Genomic DNA, 14,376 nt, shown 5'->3' on the forward strand with positions numbered 1-14,376 from the left:
TTCTCTTGTGTTGTCAGTGAGCTGGTATCAGTGATGATTCTCTTGTGTTGTCAGTGAGCTGGTATCAGTGATGATTCTCTTGTGTTTTCTCTTTCAGCCCCCACAGAGTCCCCCCTGAGACCCAGTCTGGGTAAGTACTACAGACACACCTCACTCTGCTGTTCACTGATCTCACATGGAATCCTTCAGTGAAACATTAAAGTTAATATTTATCTGTTTGTCATAATCTGAAAGGATCTTCAGCATCGTACAGTATAAATAATATTGATCTGTGGTAATCTGAAAGGATCTTCAGCATCGTATAGTATAAATAATATTGATCTGTGGTAATCTGAAAGGATCTTCAGCGTCGTACAATATAAATAATATTGATCTGTGGTAATCTGAAAGGATCTTCAGCATCGTACCGTATAAATAATATTGATCTGTGGTAATCTGAAAGGATCTTCAGCGTCGTACAGTATTAATAATATTGATCTGTGGTAATCTGAAAGGATCTTCAGCGTCGTACAGTATAAATAATATTGATCTGTGGTAATCTGAAAGGATCTTCAGCGTCGTACAGTATAAATAATATTGATCTGTGGTAATCTGAAAGGATCTTCAGTGTCGTACAGTATAAATAATATTGATCTGTGGTAATCTGAAAGGATCTTCAGCGTCGTACAGTATAAATAATATTGATCTGTGGTAATCTGAAAGGATCTTCAGCGTCGTACAGTATAAATAATATTGATCTGTGATTATCTGAAAGGATCTTCAGTGTCGTACAGTATAAATGATATTGATCTGTGGTAATCTGAAACGATCTTCAGCGTCGTACAGTATAAATAATATTGATCTGTGGTAATCTGAAAGGATCTTCAGCGTCGTACAGTATAAATAATATTGATCTGTGATTATCTGAAAGGATCTTCAGTGTCGTACAGTATAAATGATATTGATCTGTGGTAATCTGAAACGATCTTCAGCGTCGTACAATATAAATAATATTGATCTGTGGTAATCTGAAAGGATCTTCAGCGTCGTACAGTATAAATAATATTGATCTGTGATTATCTGAAAGGATCTTCAGTGTCGTACAGTATAAATGATATTGATCTGTGGTAATCTGAAACGATCTTCAGTGTCATACAATATAAATAATATTTATCCGGTTCTCACTCTTGCCACTCATCCCATTCCCGTGCAGCTGAGATCCATGGAGACAATGTGATCCTTCGGGACGATTTCGATTCCAACCAACAGGGGGAGCTGAATTCCAATATTTGGTAGGTGGATCCACACAATTAGAGGGTGTATAATGAAATTGTTAATGCCAAGGAACTAGGAAGGAGGCAGTGTAGTCTCGTTGTTAGAGCTGAGTGACTGGGAGGCAGCATGGTCTAGTGTTTAGAGCTGAGGGACTGGGAGGGAAGTGAGGGAGGCAGTGTGTTCTAGTGGTTAGAGCTGAGAGACTGGAAGGGAGGGAGGCAGTGTGTTTTAGTGGTTAGAGCTGAGGGACTGGGAGAGAGGGAGGCAGTGTGTTCTAGTGGCTAGAGCTGAGGGACAGAGAGGGAGGCAGTGTGTTCTAGTGATTGGAGCTGAGGGACTGGGATGGAGGCCATGTGTTCTAGTGGTTAGAGCTGAGGGACTGGGAGGGGGTAGTGTGGACTACTGGTTAGAGCTGAGAGACTGGGAGGGAGGCAGTGTGTACTAGTGGTTAGAGCTGAGAGACTGGGAGGGAGGGATTGTGGACTAGTGGTTAGAGCTGAGGGACTGGGAGGAAGGCAGTGTGGTCTAGTGGTTAGAGCTGAGTGACTGGGAGACTGGGAGGGATGCAGTGTGGTCTAATGGTTAGAGCTGAGGGATGAGGCTCATTTTGTTTTGCTGCCTGTTCAAACTCTCTGCTCTTTTCCAGGTCCGATTGCGGTAATTGTGATCTTGGGGAGCAGTGTGGGGTCCTCTTGCATGGCAATGCCATCACCTTCTGTGAACCACATGGGCCAAGAGAACTGGTAAATGTCAGAGAAAAACTGGGAGAATCACAGGGACTTGACAAGGAAATATCACCCAATGTTAATATTAGCTGACAACATAGGATGGAGTGTTTTAGAGCAGGGAGACAGTGCTGGAGAGTGGAGTGCTCAGATGACAGTGCTGGAGAGTGGAGAGTGGAGTGCTCAGGTGACAGTGCTGGAGAGTGGAGTGCTCAGGTGACAGTGCTGGAGAGTGGAGTGCTCAGGTGACAGTGCTGGAGAGTGGAGTGCTCAGGTGACAGTGCTGGAGAGAGTGGAGTGCTCAGGTGACAGTGCTGGAGAGTGGAGAGTGGAGTGCTCAGGTGACAGTGCTGGAGAGTGGAGTGCTCAGGTGACAGTGCTGGAGAGTGGAGAGTGGAGTGCTCAGGTGACAGTGCTGGAGAGTGGAGAGTGGAGTGCTCAGGTGACAGTGCTGGAGAGTGGAGTGCTCAGGTGACAGTGCTGGAGAGTGGAGTGGAGTGCTCAGGTGACAGTGCTGGAGAGTGGAGAGTGGAGTGCTCAGGTGACAGTGCTGGAGAGTGGAGTGCTCAGGTGACAGTGCTGGAGAGTGGAGAGTGGAGTGCTCAGGTGACAGTGCTGGAGAGTGGAGTGCTCAGGTGACAGTGCTGGAGAGTGGAGAGTGGAGTGCTCAGGTGACAGTGCTGGAGAGTGGAGTGCTCAGGTGACAGTGCTGGAGAGTGGAGAGTGCTCAGGTGACAGTGCTGGAGAGTGGAGTGCTCAGGTGACAGTGCTGGAGAGTGGAGAGTGGAGTGCTCAGGTGACAGTGCTGGAGAGTGGAGTGCTCAGGTGACAGTGCTGGAGAGTGGAGAGTGGAGTGCTCAGGTGACAGTGCTGGAGAGTGGAGTGCTCAGGTGACAGTGCTGGAGAGTGGAGAGTGGAGTGCTCAGGTGACAGTGCTGGAGAGTGGAGTGCTCAGGTGACAGTGGTGGAGAGTGGAGTGCTCAGGTGACAGTGCTGGAGAGTGGAGTGCTCAGGTGACAGTGCTGGAGAGTGGAGAGTGGACTGCTCAGGTGACAGCACTGGAGAGAACGTTTAGTGCTTGAGCTGCAGCAAGTCAGGCACTGAGCATAACGAAGACCTCTTCTCAACAAAAAAAAGGGGTTTTAATGTTTCCTTTTTTACTTTGTTTAGACAAGCGTGCCTTTGAACACGACCACCGCCTCTGTCCTGCAGTTTGCTATCGGTAAGTAAGCAGTCTTTACTTGTTTACCCAGCATGCAGTTGTTCAAAGCGGAGTTTGAGTTGCAGATAGTCTGGCAGTGATGCCTCGTCCTGTTTGCAGTGGGGTCCTGCTTCCTCACCCCAGTCTGACAGTGGGTGACATTGCGCTCCATGCAGCACACTCAGTGCACGCTGACTCTTCCTGGAGTGCTGACTGTGTGGGGCAGCTTTATTTTATGAGGAAAAGATTTTGCTTGAAGAATAATTAAAATGACCAGAGTGTGAAAAGTCAAAGAGGAGAGTAACTGTGTATAAAATGCCAATGCACAAAATATGTTTTGGCACCAAACAGCCTCAGCTCTCCAGCACTACGACCTGGAAGGACCAGCTCAAAAAGGTTTTAAAACCCATTGTGTCTCCATTAGTATTAATGGACAACGTTGTCTGCAGCCCTCTCTAGTAGCGATGTCTTGCACAAAGAGTCCGCTCAGGTGACAGTGCTGGAGAGTGGAGTGCTCAGGTGACAGTGCTGGAGAGTGGAGAGTGGAGTGCTCAGGTGACAGTGCTGGAGAGTGGAGTGCTCACTAGTAGCGATGTCTTGCACAAAGAGTCCGCTCTGGAGGGGCCCGTGCCTGAGTGAGTCTGCTCTCACTAAATTTTACAGGGTCTCCTGCTGGCCAGCGCAGCCTACAAGCAGCTTCGGGGCTTTTACAAAACCTGCATTAAATCATCCTGGCTGGATTTCCATTTCACAGCAGAGAGAGTTCAGATTGAACCAAAGAACCAAGGAGTGCCAGGGTCTATTTGAATCTAGTGTGATGATCTATCTTGCTGGTGTTTATCTTTCAGTATTAACAGCGCTACATGCAAAACAAATACAGGGCAAAGAGGTCTGGTCATGAAGACTCTGATGTCTATTTACTGCTGAGCATTTCAGACTTCTATCTTAGTGGCCGTGCTGAAATTGCTTTCTAAGAAACAGGCCGCATGTCGCAAGGCCAGCCTGTGATAGGGGGGTCAGTCTCTGGGGATCGCAGTGCCCCTTGCCCACATTCCCCCAGCTCCCCCTTCCCCCTCGGCCCCGGGGTCAGCAGGGCGTGTCGGAGAGACAATTAAGAGTGATAGTTATGGATGAGGGAGCAGTGTGAAGACGGAACGCGTTTCACAGGGGCACGGAGAGGAGGGCACGGGAGACAAATTATCCATCTCCAGGGAGAGCTGACCAAACTAAAACTGGAGCTCCGATCCTTGGATTTGTTTTTAATGAGTCTGTGAATTGGAATCCTGGGAATCAGAGACCGGCAATCAGATTGGCTAAGGGGAGAATTTATTAAAGTATTTCATTCCTTTACTTAATTTAATGTAATAAAATACTCTTGGTAAACAGCTGAATAACAAAACATGAAAATTAGATTTCTGATTGCTAAAAACTCCCCACTAGATCACAAAAAGTAGGGCGCATATTTCCTATTCACTCAAAGCCTGTGGCACTTAGAAGTTGCAGATCCTTTTATTAATTCAGCCATCTCTACTGTATTAAACATTCAATAGTGCCACATTTAGAAATACTAAAAGCAACTAAATGATTTCCATGACCAGTGAATTTCCATGCATTTGAATTTAGCGCATTTCTTTTAGTAATTCTATTGGTAAGGCATTTTTTCTTTCTTTTTCTTTTTCATTTTATTTAACTTCAAAACATAGAATAAAAATAAAACAACTATGTTCTTAAAATATGATATTCAGATAAGCTGCTAAACAATATACTGGAAAGAAAGAGTGGGGGTCGCCATGCAAGCCTCCCAGCTATTTGGAAATGCTGCGTACTGTGTGCAGTATTGCAATAATAATAATAATAATAATAATAATAATAATAATAATATTCGTTTTTTTTTTAGTTCATTTAATAGTCCCGCTTTTTAATTTGATCTCATTTTCAATATGTTTGGTAAATGTCTCCTCCTCTCTGGGGAGATGGTGACAGCTAATATCCCACTGGCTGTGATTTATTATCTGTTACTCTGCCCCTCTCCATTTCTATAATCCTGCACCTCTCGGAGACACAGCCCATCTGTCTGAGTGCGAGTGCGAGTGCTTGAGTGAGTGCGAGTGAGTGTGAGAGTGAGAATGAGTGTAAGAGTGCAAGTGAGTGTGAGGGTGCGACTGAGTGAGAGTAAGAGTGTGAGTGGCTATGAGTGTGAGTGAGAATGAGTGCAAGTGAGTGGGAATGAGAGTGCGAGTGAGTGTGAGCGTGCGAGTGAGTGAGAGTGCGAGTGAGTGTGAGCGAGTGAGAATGAGTGTAAGAGTGCGAGTGAGTGAGTGTGAGGGTGCGACTGAGTGAGAGTGAGAGTGTGAGTGGCTGTGAGTGTGAGTGAGAATGAATGCAAGTGAGTGGGAATGAGCGTGCGAGTGAGTGTGAGCGTGCGAGTGAGTGTGAGCGAGTGAGTGTGAGAGCAAGTTAATGTGAGAGTGAGAATGAGTGCGTGTGGCAAAGTGGCTGCTGATCGTGATCAGGTGTAGAGGTGATGCAGTGCAGGAATCATCACAGATGATTAAGTAATCCGGTGCAGAAAGTGTTTTATTTATAATCCAGGTCTGGCGAACAAATAATAAACCCCGGCAATACACAACAATGTGTAATGCATGGAGGAGACAAACAGGGTTACAGTCCAAACAATAAACACAAACGATCTGCCCACAATAATACTGGACACGGTCACCAGTCCTGGGTGCGTACAGTCCTGCTCGTGGTGGGTGATAAACAGGGGTATTTCTGTGACTGTTGGTTCAGTGCTGGTCTGGCTTGTGCTGGCCCAAGGCGACAACTCCGGAATCGTGTTATCTGTCTGGTGGTTTAACAAACACAGACAGTTACTAACAGACACTGCAAACAAACACAACATTCACGAATATTCTTTTCAGCGATTCTTTAATTCACAAGCAGTAACAACTGCGGCTCTCACAGTCCTTCCAGGTCAATGAACAAAACCCAAGCGAAGGAAGATTAATGATTCTCCGGCCCCTTTATGCTATCACGCATGACCCCTTGGCAAACGATTGCAGCTGCCTTTATTGCTTGCTGCTGCTACCTCGTTTAACCTCCAGGTCAATACGTTCCTGCAACGGAGTCTCACCTTCATCCAGGCTGACTGACTTCCTGACTCTGGAAATGAACTGTCAGGCCAGCCAGCCCAAAGACTTCCCCTTTCACTACTTAGCGCCCTCACAGGTCGAGAGGGATATTTACAACCAGAACTCATTAGTGAGTGTGAGAGTGTGAGTGAGTGAATGAGAGTGAGCAAGTGAGAGTGCGAGTGAGTGTGAGTGAGTGTGAGAGTGAGAGTGTGAGTGGGGTCACCATGGGACCAATTTTCCCCTCTGTTGCACTGCCACGTCCATTTCCCAAGGCACTGGACAGATCTCTGGGGTTTTTCTTTAGATAGTGTTTAAAGCCACACAATGCACAACATTATAATCTAGAACGCTCATCTTAATTCTGCAAGCTTTTGTTTTGTTGTTCATTTTGCACACGGTTGGGTTAATATCCTTTACAAGTTATTAACGCGATGAGTGAAAAGGTCAAACATTTTTCATCAGCTAAATTATCATTATTAAATATCATTTACATTGACCTACTTGAGCAGCAGATAATATTTGTGCATTTTTGTGAAAACATGCTGCAGTGATTTAAGCTCTGTGTTGGTTTTCCCAGGCTCTGGCTCCTGTCGGTTCAGCTACTCTGACCCCCACATCATCGTCTCCTACAACAGGAACGGCTCTGAGGACTGGGACCCCCTGGAGAAGATCAGGTGGGTGACCCCTCAATCCTCCTCTCCTTCTCTCTCTATCTTTGTGCCCTCCTCCCCTTCCACCTCTCTCTACCCCTTCTCTCTCTCACTCTCTTTTTCTGACTCTCTCTCAGGGCCCCCACTAACAGCAGCACAGTGATCCACCTGCTGCACCTGTCTGGTGAGTCGAAGGGGGAGGCTGTGCGTCTCCGCTGGCACCAGGAGCCTCTGTCGGGTCATGAGGGCTACGAGTCATGCTGGGCACTTGACAACATCCTGCTGATCAATGCTGCACATCGGCCTGTCCTGCTGCAGGACAGCCTGGACCCCCCCAACACTGCAAACTGGCTCTTCTTCCCCGGGGCCACCATCAAGGTATGGACAACAAACCAACAAACCTACAAACCCCAACACACCCCAACAAACCAACAAACCAACAAACCCCAACACACCCCAACAAACCAACAAACCAACAAACCCCAGCACACCCTAACAAACCAACAAACCAACAAACCCCAACACACCTCAACAAACCACAGCACACCCCAACAAACCAACAAACCAACAAACCCCAAGAAACCAAGAAACCCCAACACACCCCAACAAGCCAACAAACCAACAAACCCCAACAAACCAACAAACCAACAAACCCCACAAACCCCAACAAACCAACAAACCCACAACAAACCAACAAACCCCAACAAACCAACAAACCAACAAACCCCAACAAACCCCAACAAACCAACAAACCAACACACCAACAAACCAACAAACCAACACACCCCAACAAACCAACAAACCCCAACACACCCCAACAAACCAACAAACCAACAAACCTACAAACCCCAGCACACCCCAACAAACCAACAAACCTAACAAACCCCAACAAACCAACAAACCAACAAACCAACAAACCAACAAACCAACAAACCCCAACAAACCCCACAAACCAACAAACCAACAAACCCCAACAAACCAACAAACCCCAACACACCTCAACAAACCAACAAACCAACAAACCCCAACACACCCCAACAAACCAACAAACCAACAAACCCCAACACACCCCAACAAACCAACAAACCAACACACCCCAACAAACCTACAACAAACCAACAAACCAACAAACCCCAACAAACCAACAAACCAACAAACCAACAAACCAACAAACCAACAAACCAACAAACCAACAAACCAACAAACCAACAAACCAACAAACCAACAAACCAACAAACCTACAAACCCCAGCACACCCCAACAAACCAACAAACCTACACACCCCAACAAACCAACAAACCCCAACAACCCAACAAACCCCAACAAACCAACAAACCTACAAACCCCAACAAACCAACAAACCAACAAACACACCCCAACAAACCAACAAACCAACAAACCCCAGCACACCCCAACAAACACCAACAAACCCCCAGAAAACCCCAACGCTCAGCCAATTGTGCACCACCCCCTAGGAACACCCAAAAAAACACCAAAGCTTACCCAGATGCTAATGCCACTTGGCCTGCTGCATTTCCTGGGACAACTCCCTTCCACGGGTCGCAATGGAATAGTTGAACCGGTGAAAATCCAAGCAGTAGGGCACATCCTGCAGTTCCCCACGAACCACCTTTACATGTGTTACTCACAAGTCCCGGGGGGGTGGCTTCCTGTTTTAATGTCACAATGAAGTATCAGGGCCCCCTTGAAGCCATGCCCAAGTCAGCATCTTTGCTCCTGAACAAATGCAAATGTTTACTCCATAAGTAGCGAGTGGTGTTGCGGCTTGCCCAAGATTATTCTGTCGCCCTCCTCCTCCTCCTCCTCCTCCTCTCCCTGAGCCATGGCTCTGCTTGCAGAGCTCCTGCAGGCACTGTGTCCATTACAGGTGTGTGTGTGTGAGAGAGAGAGAGAGGAGGGGGTGTTAATCTGGGAACCTGATTCTCATCCAACTCATTCCATTGGAAACCTGTAAGTGACACCATAGAAATTGAAGCCATCAGCGCAAGCCTTCTCTCTGTATAAAACACTTGTAACCAAGTGGCTTAAATGGCAGGCAGAGTTTGGATTCACTGCCTCACAGTCAAATCTTTCATAAAGGAAGCACCTATTCATTTTACAAGATGAGTACCAAGCAACCTGTAGCACTAATCTGATTCAAGGTCTCCTGAGCACTCAAGTTGCTTGTTTCTCATGTTTGCATGGTTAACATTGTCATGTCGCTGGTTTCAGTAAACCAAAAATGTTCTTGCGGGCCAACGATAAAATAACACAACAGTTGTCGCCCAACCCCCCCCCACACCATTAATGGGGTGTTCATCATAAATTGTGTTACGAAACAGAGCAAAGCGATAGTGGTAAAAATTATATAAAAAAAAAAATAAAAAAATAAAAAATAGATCACCGCAAAGCAAACACCACCCGATAACTATTAAACGAACTCAAGGGAAGCTGGACAGCGTATAAAAAAAACCACCACAACCCGTAATTACACACACACCACAGCTATAAGGCGGGGTAAATATCGTTTATAAAAAAAAATGTGCAAACCCACAGCAATAAAAAACAAACCCCAACACACCCCAACGAACCAACAAACCAACAAACCTACAAACCCCAGCACACCCCAACAAACCAACAAACCTACACACCCCAACAAACCAACAAACCCCAACAAACCAACAAACCAACAAACCAACAAACCAAAACAAACCTACAAACCCCAACAAACAAACCAACAAAACAAACCCCAACAAACCAACAAACCCCAACACACCCCAACAAACCAACAAACCAACAAACCCCAGCAACCCCAACAAACCAACAAAGTATGGAGTTAAAAAAAATAATAGTTGTAACACCAACAAACCAACAAACCCCAACACACCCCAACAAACCAACAAACCAACAAACCCCAACAAACCAACAAACCCCAAACACACCCCAACAAACCAACAAACCCCAACAACACCCCAACAAACCAACAAACCAACAAACCTACAAACCCCAGCACACCCCAACAAACCAACAAACCTACACACCCCAACAAACCAACAAAACCCCAACAAACCAACAAACGGTGTTTGGTTCTTTGGGGGTACAATGTTGGGTACGCAAACCAACAAACCTACACACCCCAACAAACCAAGAAACCCCAGCACACCCCAACAAACCAACAAACCAAGAAACCCCAGCCCACCCCAACAAACACCAACACACCCCCAGAAAACCCCAATGCTCAGCCAATTGTGCACCACCCCCTGGGAACTCCCTTCCACGGTCACGGAATAAACCGGCGTACGTCCAAGCAGTAGGGCACATCCTGCAGTCCACACGAACCACCTTTACTGGATGCACCACTCACAAGTCCCAAGGGGGTGGCTCTCCTGTTTAATGTCACAATGAAGTATACAGGGCCCCTCTAGAAGCCATGCCCCAAGTCAGCATCTTTGCTCTGAACAAAGCAAATGTTTACTCCAGTAGCGAGTGTTGCCGGCTGCCCAGATTATTCTGTCGCCCTCCTCCTCCTCCTCCTCCTCCTCTCCCTGAGCCATGGCTCTGCTTGCAGAGCTCCTGCAGGCACTGTGTCCATTACAGGTGTGTGTGTGTGAGAGAGAGAGAGAGCAGGGGGTGTTAATCTGGGAACCTGATTCTCATCCAACTCATTCCATTGGAAACCTGTAAGTGACACCATAGAAATTGAAGCCATCAGCGCAAGCCTTCTCTCTGTATAAAACACTTGTAACCAAGTGGCTTAAATGGCAGGCAGAGTTTTGCACTTCTCCCTGGATTCACTGCCTCACAGTCAAATCTTTCATAAAGGAAGCACCTGTTCATTTTACAAGATGAGTACCAAGCAACCTGTAGCACTAATCTGATTCAAGGTCTCCTGAGCACTCAAGTTGCTTGTTTCTCATGTTTGCATGGTTAACATTGTCATGTCGCTGGTTTCAGTGCCGTATTATCTCCTTGGCTGCACTCTGCTGATCCATCAAACGTTCAGATTGTGGAGCAGTTTTTTTTTTTTATTACCGTTCTGTAAGCCCTAGAGAGAAAGAGAGATACAGCCTCAGAAACCAGGAGTGAGTGTTTCCAGGAGAACATATTGATGGAAGAACCCCTGGGCATTGTGCAGGGACAGGAATGGATGAGTGAGCAACATTCAGAACAGGTTCAGGCAAAGTGCATCAAGACACAAGAGGAGCAGAAACACAGCTGTGTTGGTACAAAGGAAACCAACAAAGTCGGACTGGAAATTGCAATTTCATTGGTTTTCCATAAAGAAATATTCACAAATTTAGCTTTTATTAAAAATCTGCAAAATATACATGCTGCAAAATTAGCATAATTACTCAATTCAGTTTCTATACAGTAGATGTATAACTTACATGCATAAACATTTGTTGCTGCGAAACAAAGTTGCCGCAGATATTTCCTGTTTATAGCACAACTCAAAATCCAATATACAAGCAATCAACATTATATTGCACAGCCTCTTTGTAAGACTTTAAAAGGGTCTAGTTTTTGAGCTGAGATCAAGATGTGGTTCTGGAGGAGCAGGGTCGGCTCGGGGTGGTTGCATGAGCTCCAGCCCCAGATTGATGGCACCAGTCCTGTCGCTTCTCGATCGCACTTCTCTCTGAAATGTTCTGCTCAGCAAGTCACAGGCTGTGTTCTGACACCCCCGAGTTACACTGTGAGCCTCCAGCAACACACAATCAAGCCGTCTGTCTGCACAATCTGTCATCACTGAGGAGTGCCAAGATCACCGGGGAGAAGAAATAAAGAGGGCATGCAAACTCTTGGAGAAAGAGAGGATGTGGGGAGCAGCATACTGCCTGCCAGTCAGCCACTACTGTAAGTGGGATCTAGGATGCCAAGATGGGGTTAAACCCTGCTTGTTGCTCACAGCGATGAGATAGGCAGGCCAGCGACACTGTGGCAGCTTCTGTATATTTCAGTGCCTGGGTTAGTTGCGGGGACAGAGTGTTCTGTTCACTGGATGTAACCATACAAGAGCACAGGGGGGAATCAGCCAGGGGGTAGGGTTAGATAAACTGAGGGCTGGACCAGGCCACACGCACAGCAGCACTTGTTTTTCAATTTTAGGGAGATATCAGCCACAGTGGTTACATAATAGATTATATAAATGCATGAGTGTTCAAAGAGCGTTGCTGTTATCACTTTGGGGGCTCATCAGGTTATTAGGATATCCTGATTCAGGGAATAACTATAGTACTCTGTGACTGTTCAGGGTGTAGCCTACGTTTCCTCTAATAAGTAAGTCTATATCTTATCTAACTCATGTCTGCCTTTCTCTCTCCCTGTCCCTCTCTCCTCTCTCTCCCCCTTTCTCTTTATCTCTCATCTCTCTCCCTGTCACCCTCTCCTCCCCTCCATCTTTCTCTTCCTCTCCCACCCCTTTCTCTTCCTCTCTCTCTCTTCCTCCCCCTTTCTTTTCCTCTCTCCTCTCATTCTCTCTGACCCTCTCCTCCCCTCCCTCTTTCTCTTCCTCTCCCACCCCTTTCTCTTCCTCTCTCTCTCTCCCTCCCCCCTTTCTTTTCCTCTCTCCTCTCATTCTCCCTGTTCCCCTCTCCTCCCCTCCCCTTTCTCTTCCTCTTCCTCCCCCCTTTCTCTTCCTCCACCTCCCCCTTACTCTTACTCTCTCCCTCTTCCTCTCCCAGCATGCATGCCAGTCAGAGGGGAATGCAATGTATTTCCACGGGACGGAGGTCTCTGGATTCAGTTTTGCCTCGACGCGAGATGTGGACCTGAGTCGGGAGGAGGAACAGAGCACCTGGGGGGAGGAATTTGAGAGTCCACCTGCAGGGTGAGTCTCAAAACACATCCTGTTCTAGGGCAGTGCTGATTGGGGTTGAGCAGCATGAGGGCAGTTGTATGGGAACAGTACTGTGGAGGGTACAGTGAGTGTGTCTGAGCAGCTGTGTGCAGCTGTAACTGGAAGATTATATTTGCAATATAATCACTCTGAAGTTAATAAAGCAAACAGAAAGCTCTTGTGTATAGTGTGCTGTCTGTGTAGTGAAAAGTTATGGGTGCTGTCTATGTGCTGAATTGTATAGTGCCTTTCCAGTGCATTATAGCTAGGGCTTCTGATTTTCAGTTTTAACTGATAAAAAAACAATAAAACACCCCTGATACAAAAAAAGAAAAATTAATTGGTGTGTAGCCAATAAACACCAGAAAACACTGGAAACAGTGACTCAATTCATGCTGACTTCACCCCTTTCCCATTAAAAAAATAACCTACTAAAAAAACAAAAACAAAAACAAACTACCTTTCCATGCAGCTGGGCAATGTCCCTCCTTCCTGACTCGTATCTATCATTGACTCGTTCTGAATACTTTAAACCCGCCCCACCTTCTGAGTGGCAGCACATTCTATTGGACACTCGGCTTGCGAGATTTAAAAACGAGATTACAATTACAGTAGAAGGCTTGTTCGTGGGATTTAAAGCTGTATTACAGTTAGATAGTGAGAATTTGAAACAGAATCACAAATTGTGGGGAAATGTAAAAAAATGTCAAGACACACCAAAAAAAACAGAATAATGTGCCCGTGACCATAAGGATTTCATTGTGAAAGACAGCAAAGGAAAGAAGGTTCAACTAAGGTACAACCACTGTGACAGAAAAAAACACCCAACCATTTTGGAAAGTAAGCGAAAACAATGATTTCATTCAGTGTATAAAAAGAGAAAGCCCCGAACAAAAAAAAAAAGATTTACATAAAACTCAAAAATAGCTAAAAATAACCACTGAAAAATGAAATGAATAAAAACCGATAAACAGAAGCCCTAATTATAACTGTAATTTAAAATTGAAATGGGGAGTTTAAGCATGTGATCTGCTGTCTCTATAGTGGAGAAATCTGGGGACCTGTCCTTGGTGCTGAATGGCAGAGTGTCGTTGAATCCCTCACTCTGTGGCTATGGAAGTGTGTGCTCTGCTGTTCCTATAGCTGGGAGATCCAGGGTGCTGTCTACGGTTCTGAGTGTGGAGAGTTGGAGTCGGGCTCCTCCCTGGTGTTTCTTCAAGACGGAGAGCGGAAGGTTTGCACCCCCTACCTGGACACCACTGTGTACGGCAACCTGAGAATGCACTTCACAATGGGTGAGGACTGTAGCCTGTCTGTCTGCCTGTCAGTCTACCTGTGTGTGTCAGTGTGTCCCTCACTCTGCTATAAAAATGTAATATAGTAAAGTGAACTCTGTGTGTGTGTGTGTGTGTGTGTGTGTGTGTGTGTGTGTGTGTGTGTGTGCGTGTGCGTGCCCTGCACTCCACAAATCAACCTCAGGCTGCCCTACACTATGGGTGATGAGTCTATTTTGTGCATCTGTTGAAAGTTCAGTCCCTGTGTTACAGATGATCACTTGAGCCTTACCCTCCTG

The 14,376-nt window shown here is 46.1% G+C and overlaps 1 protein-coding gene across 2 annotated transcripts in view; it reads left to right on the plus strand.

The window, feature by feature from the left end:
- LOC121317960 (reelin-like) overlaps window positions 1-14,376 on the plus strand; it is a 167,095-nt gene that overhangs the window by 75,405 nt on the left and 77,314 nt on the right. For both annotated transcript variants that reach the window (XM_041254055.1, XM_041254056.1), the window contains exons 5-12: window positions 98-130; window positions 1,193-1,271; window positions 1,901-1,997; window positions 3,150-3,201; window positions 6,892-6,988; window positions 7,102-7,342; window positions 12,649-12,794; window positions 13,947-14,098. In XM_041254055.1, the coding sequence (XP_041109989.1) occupies window positions 98-130; window positions 1,193-1,271; window positions 1,901-1,997; window positions 3,150-3,201; window positions 6,892-6,988; window positions 7,102-7,342; window positions 12,649-12,794; window positions 13,947-14,098 (897 nt within the window). The remainder of the gene's footprint in view (window positions 1-97; window positions 131-1,192; window positions 1,272-1,900; window positions 1,998-3,149; window positions 3,202-6,891; window positions 6,989-7,101; window positions 7,343-12,648; window positions 12,795-13,946; window positions 14,099-14,376) is intronic.

The sequence above is a fragment of the Polyodon spathula genome, chromosome 7 (assembly GCF_017654505.1).
Source record: "Polyodon spathula isolate WHYD16114869_AA chromosome 7, ASM1765450v1, whole genome shotgun sequence".
NCBI classification, from domain to species: domain Eukaryota; kingdom Metazoa; phylum Chordata; class Actinopteri; order Acipenseriformes; family Polyodontidae; genus Polyodon; species Polyodon spathula.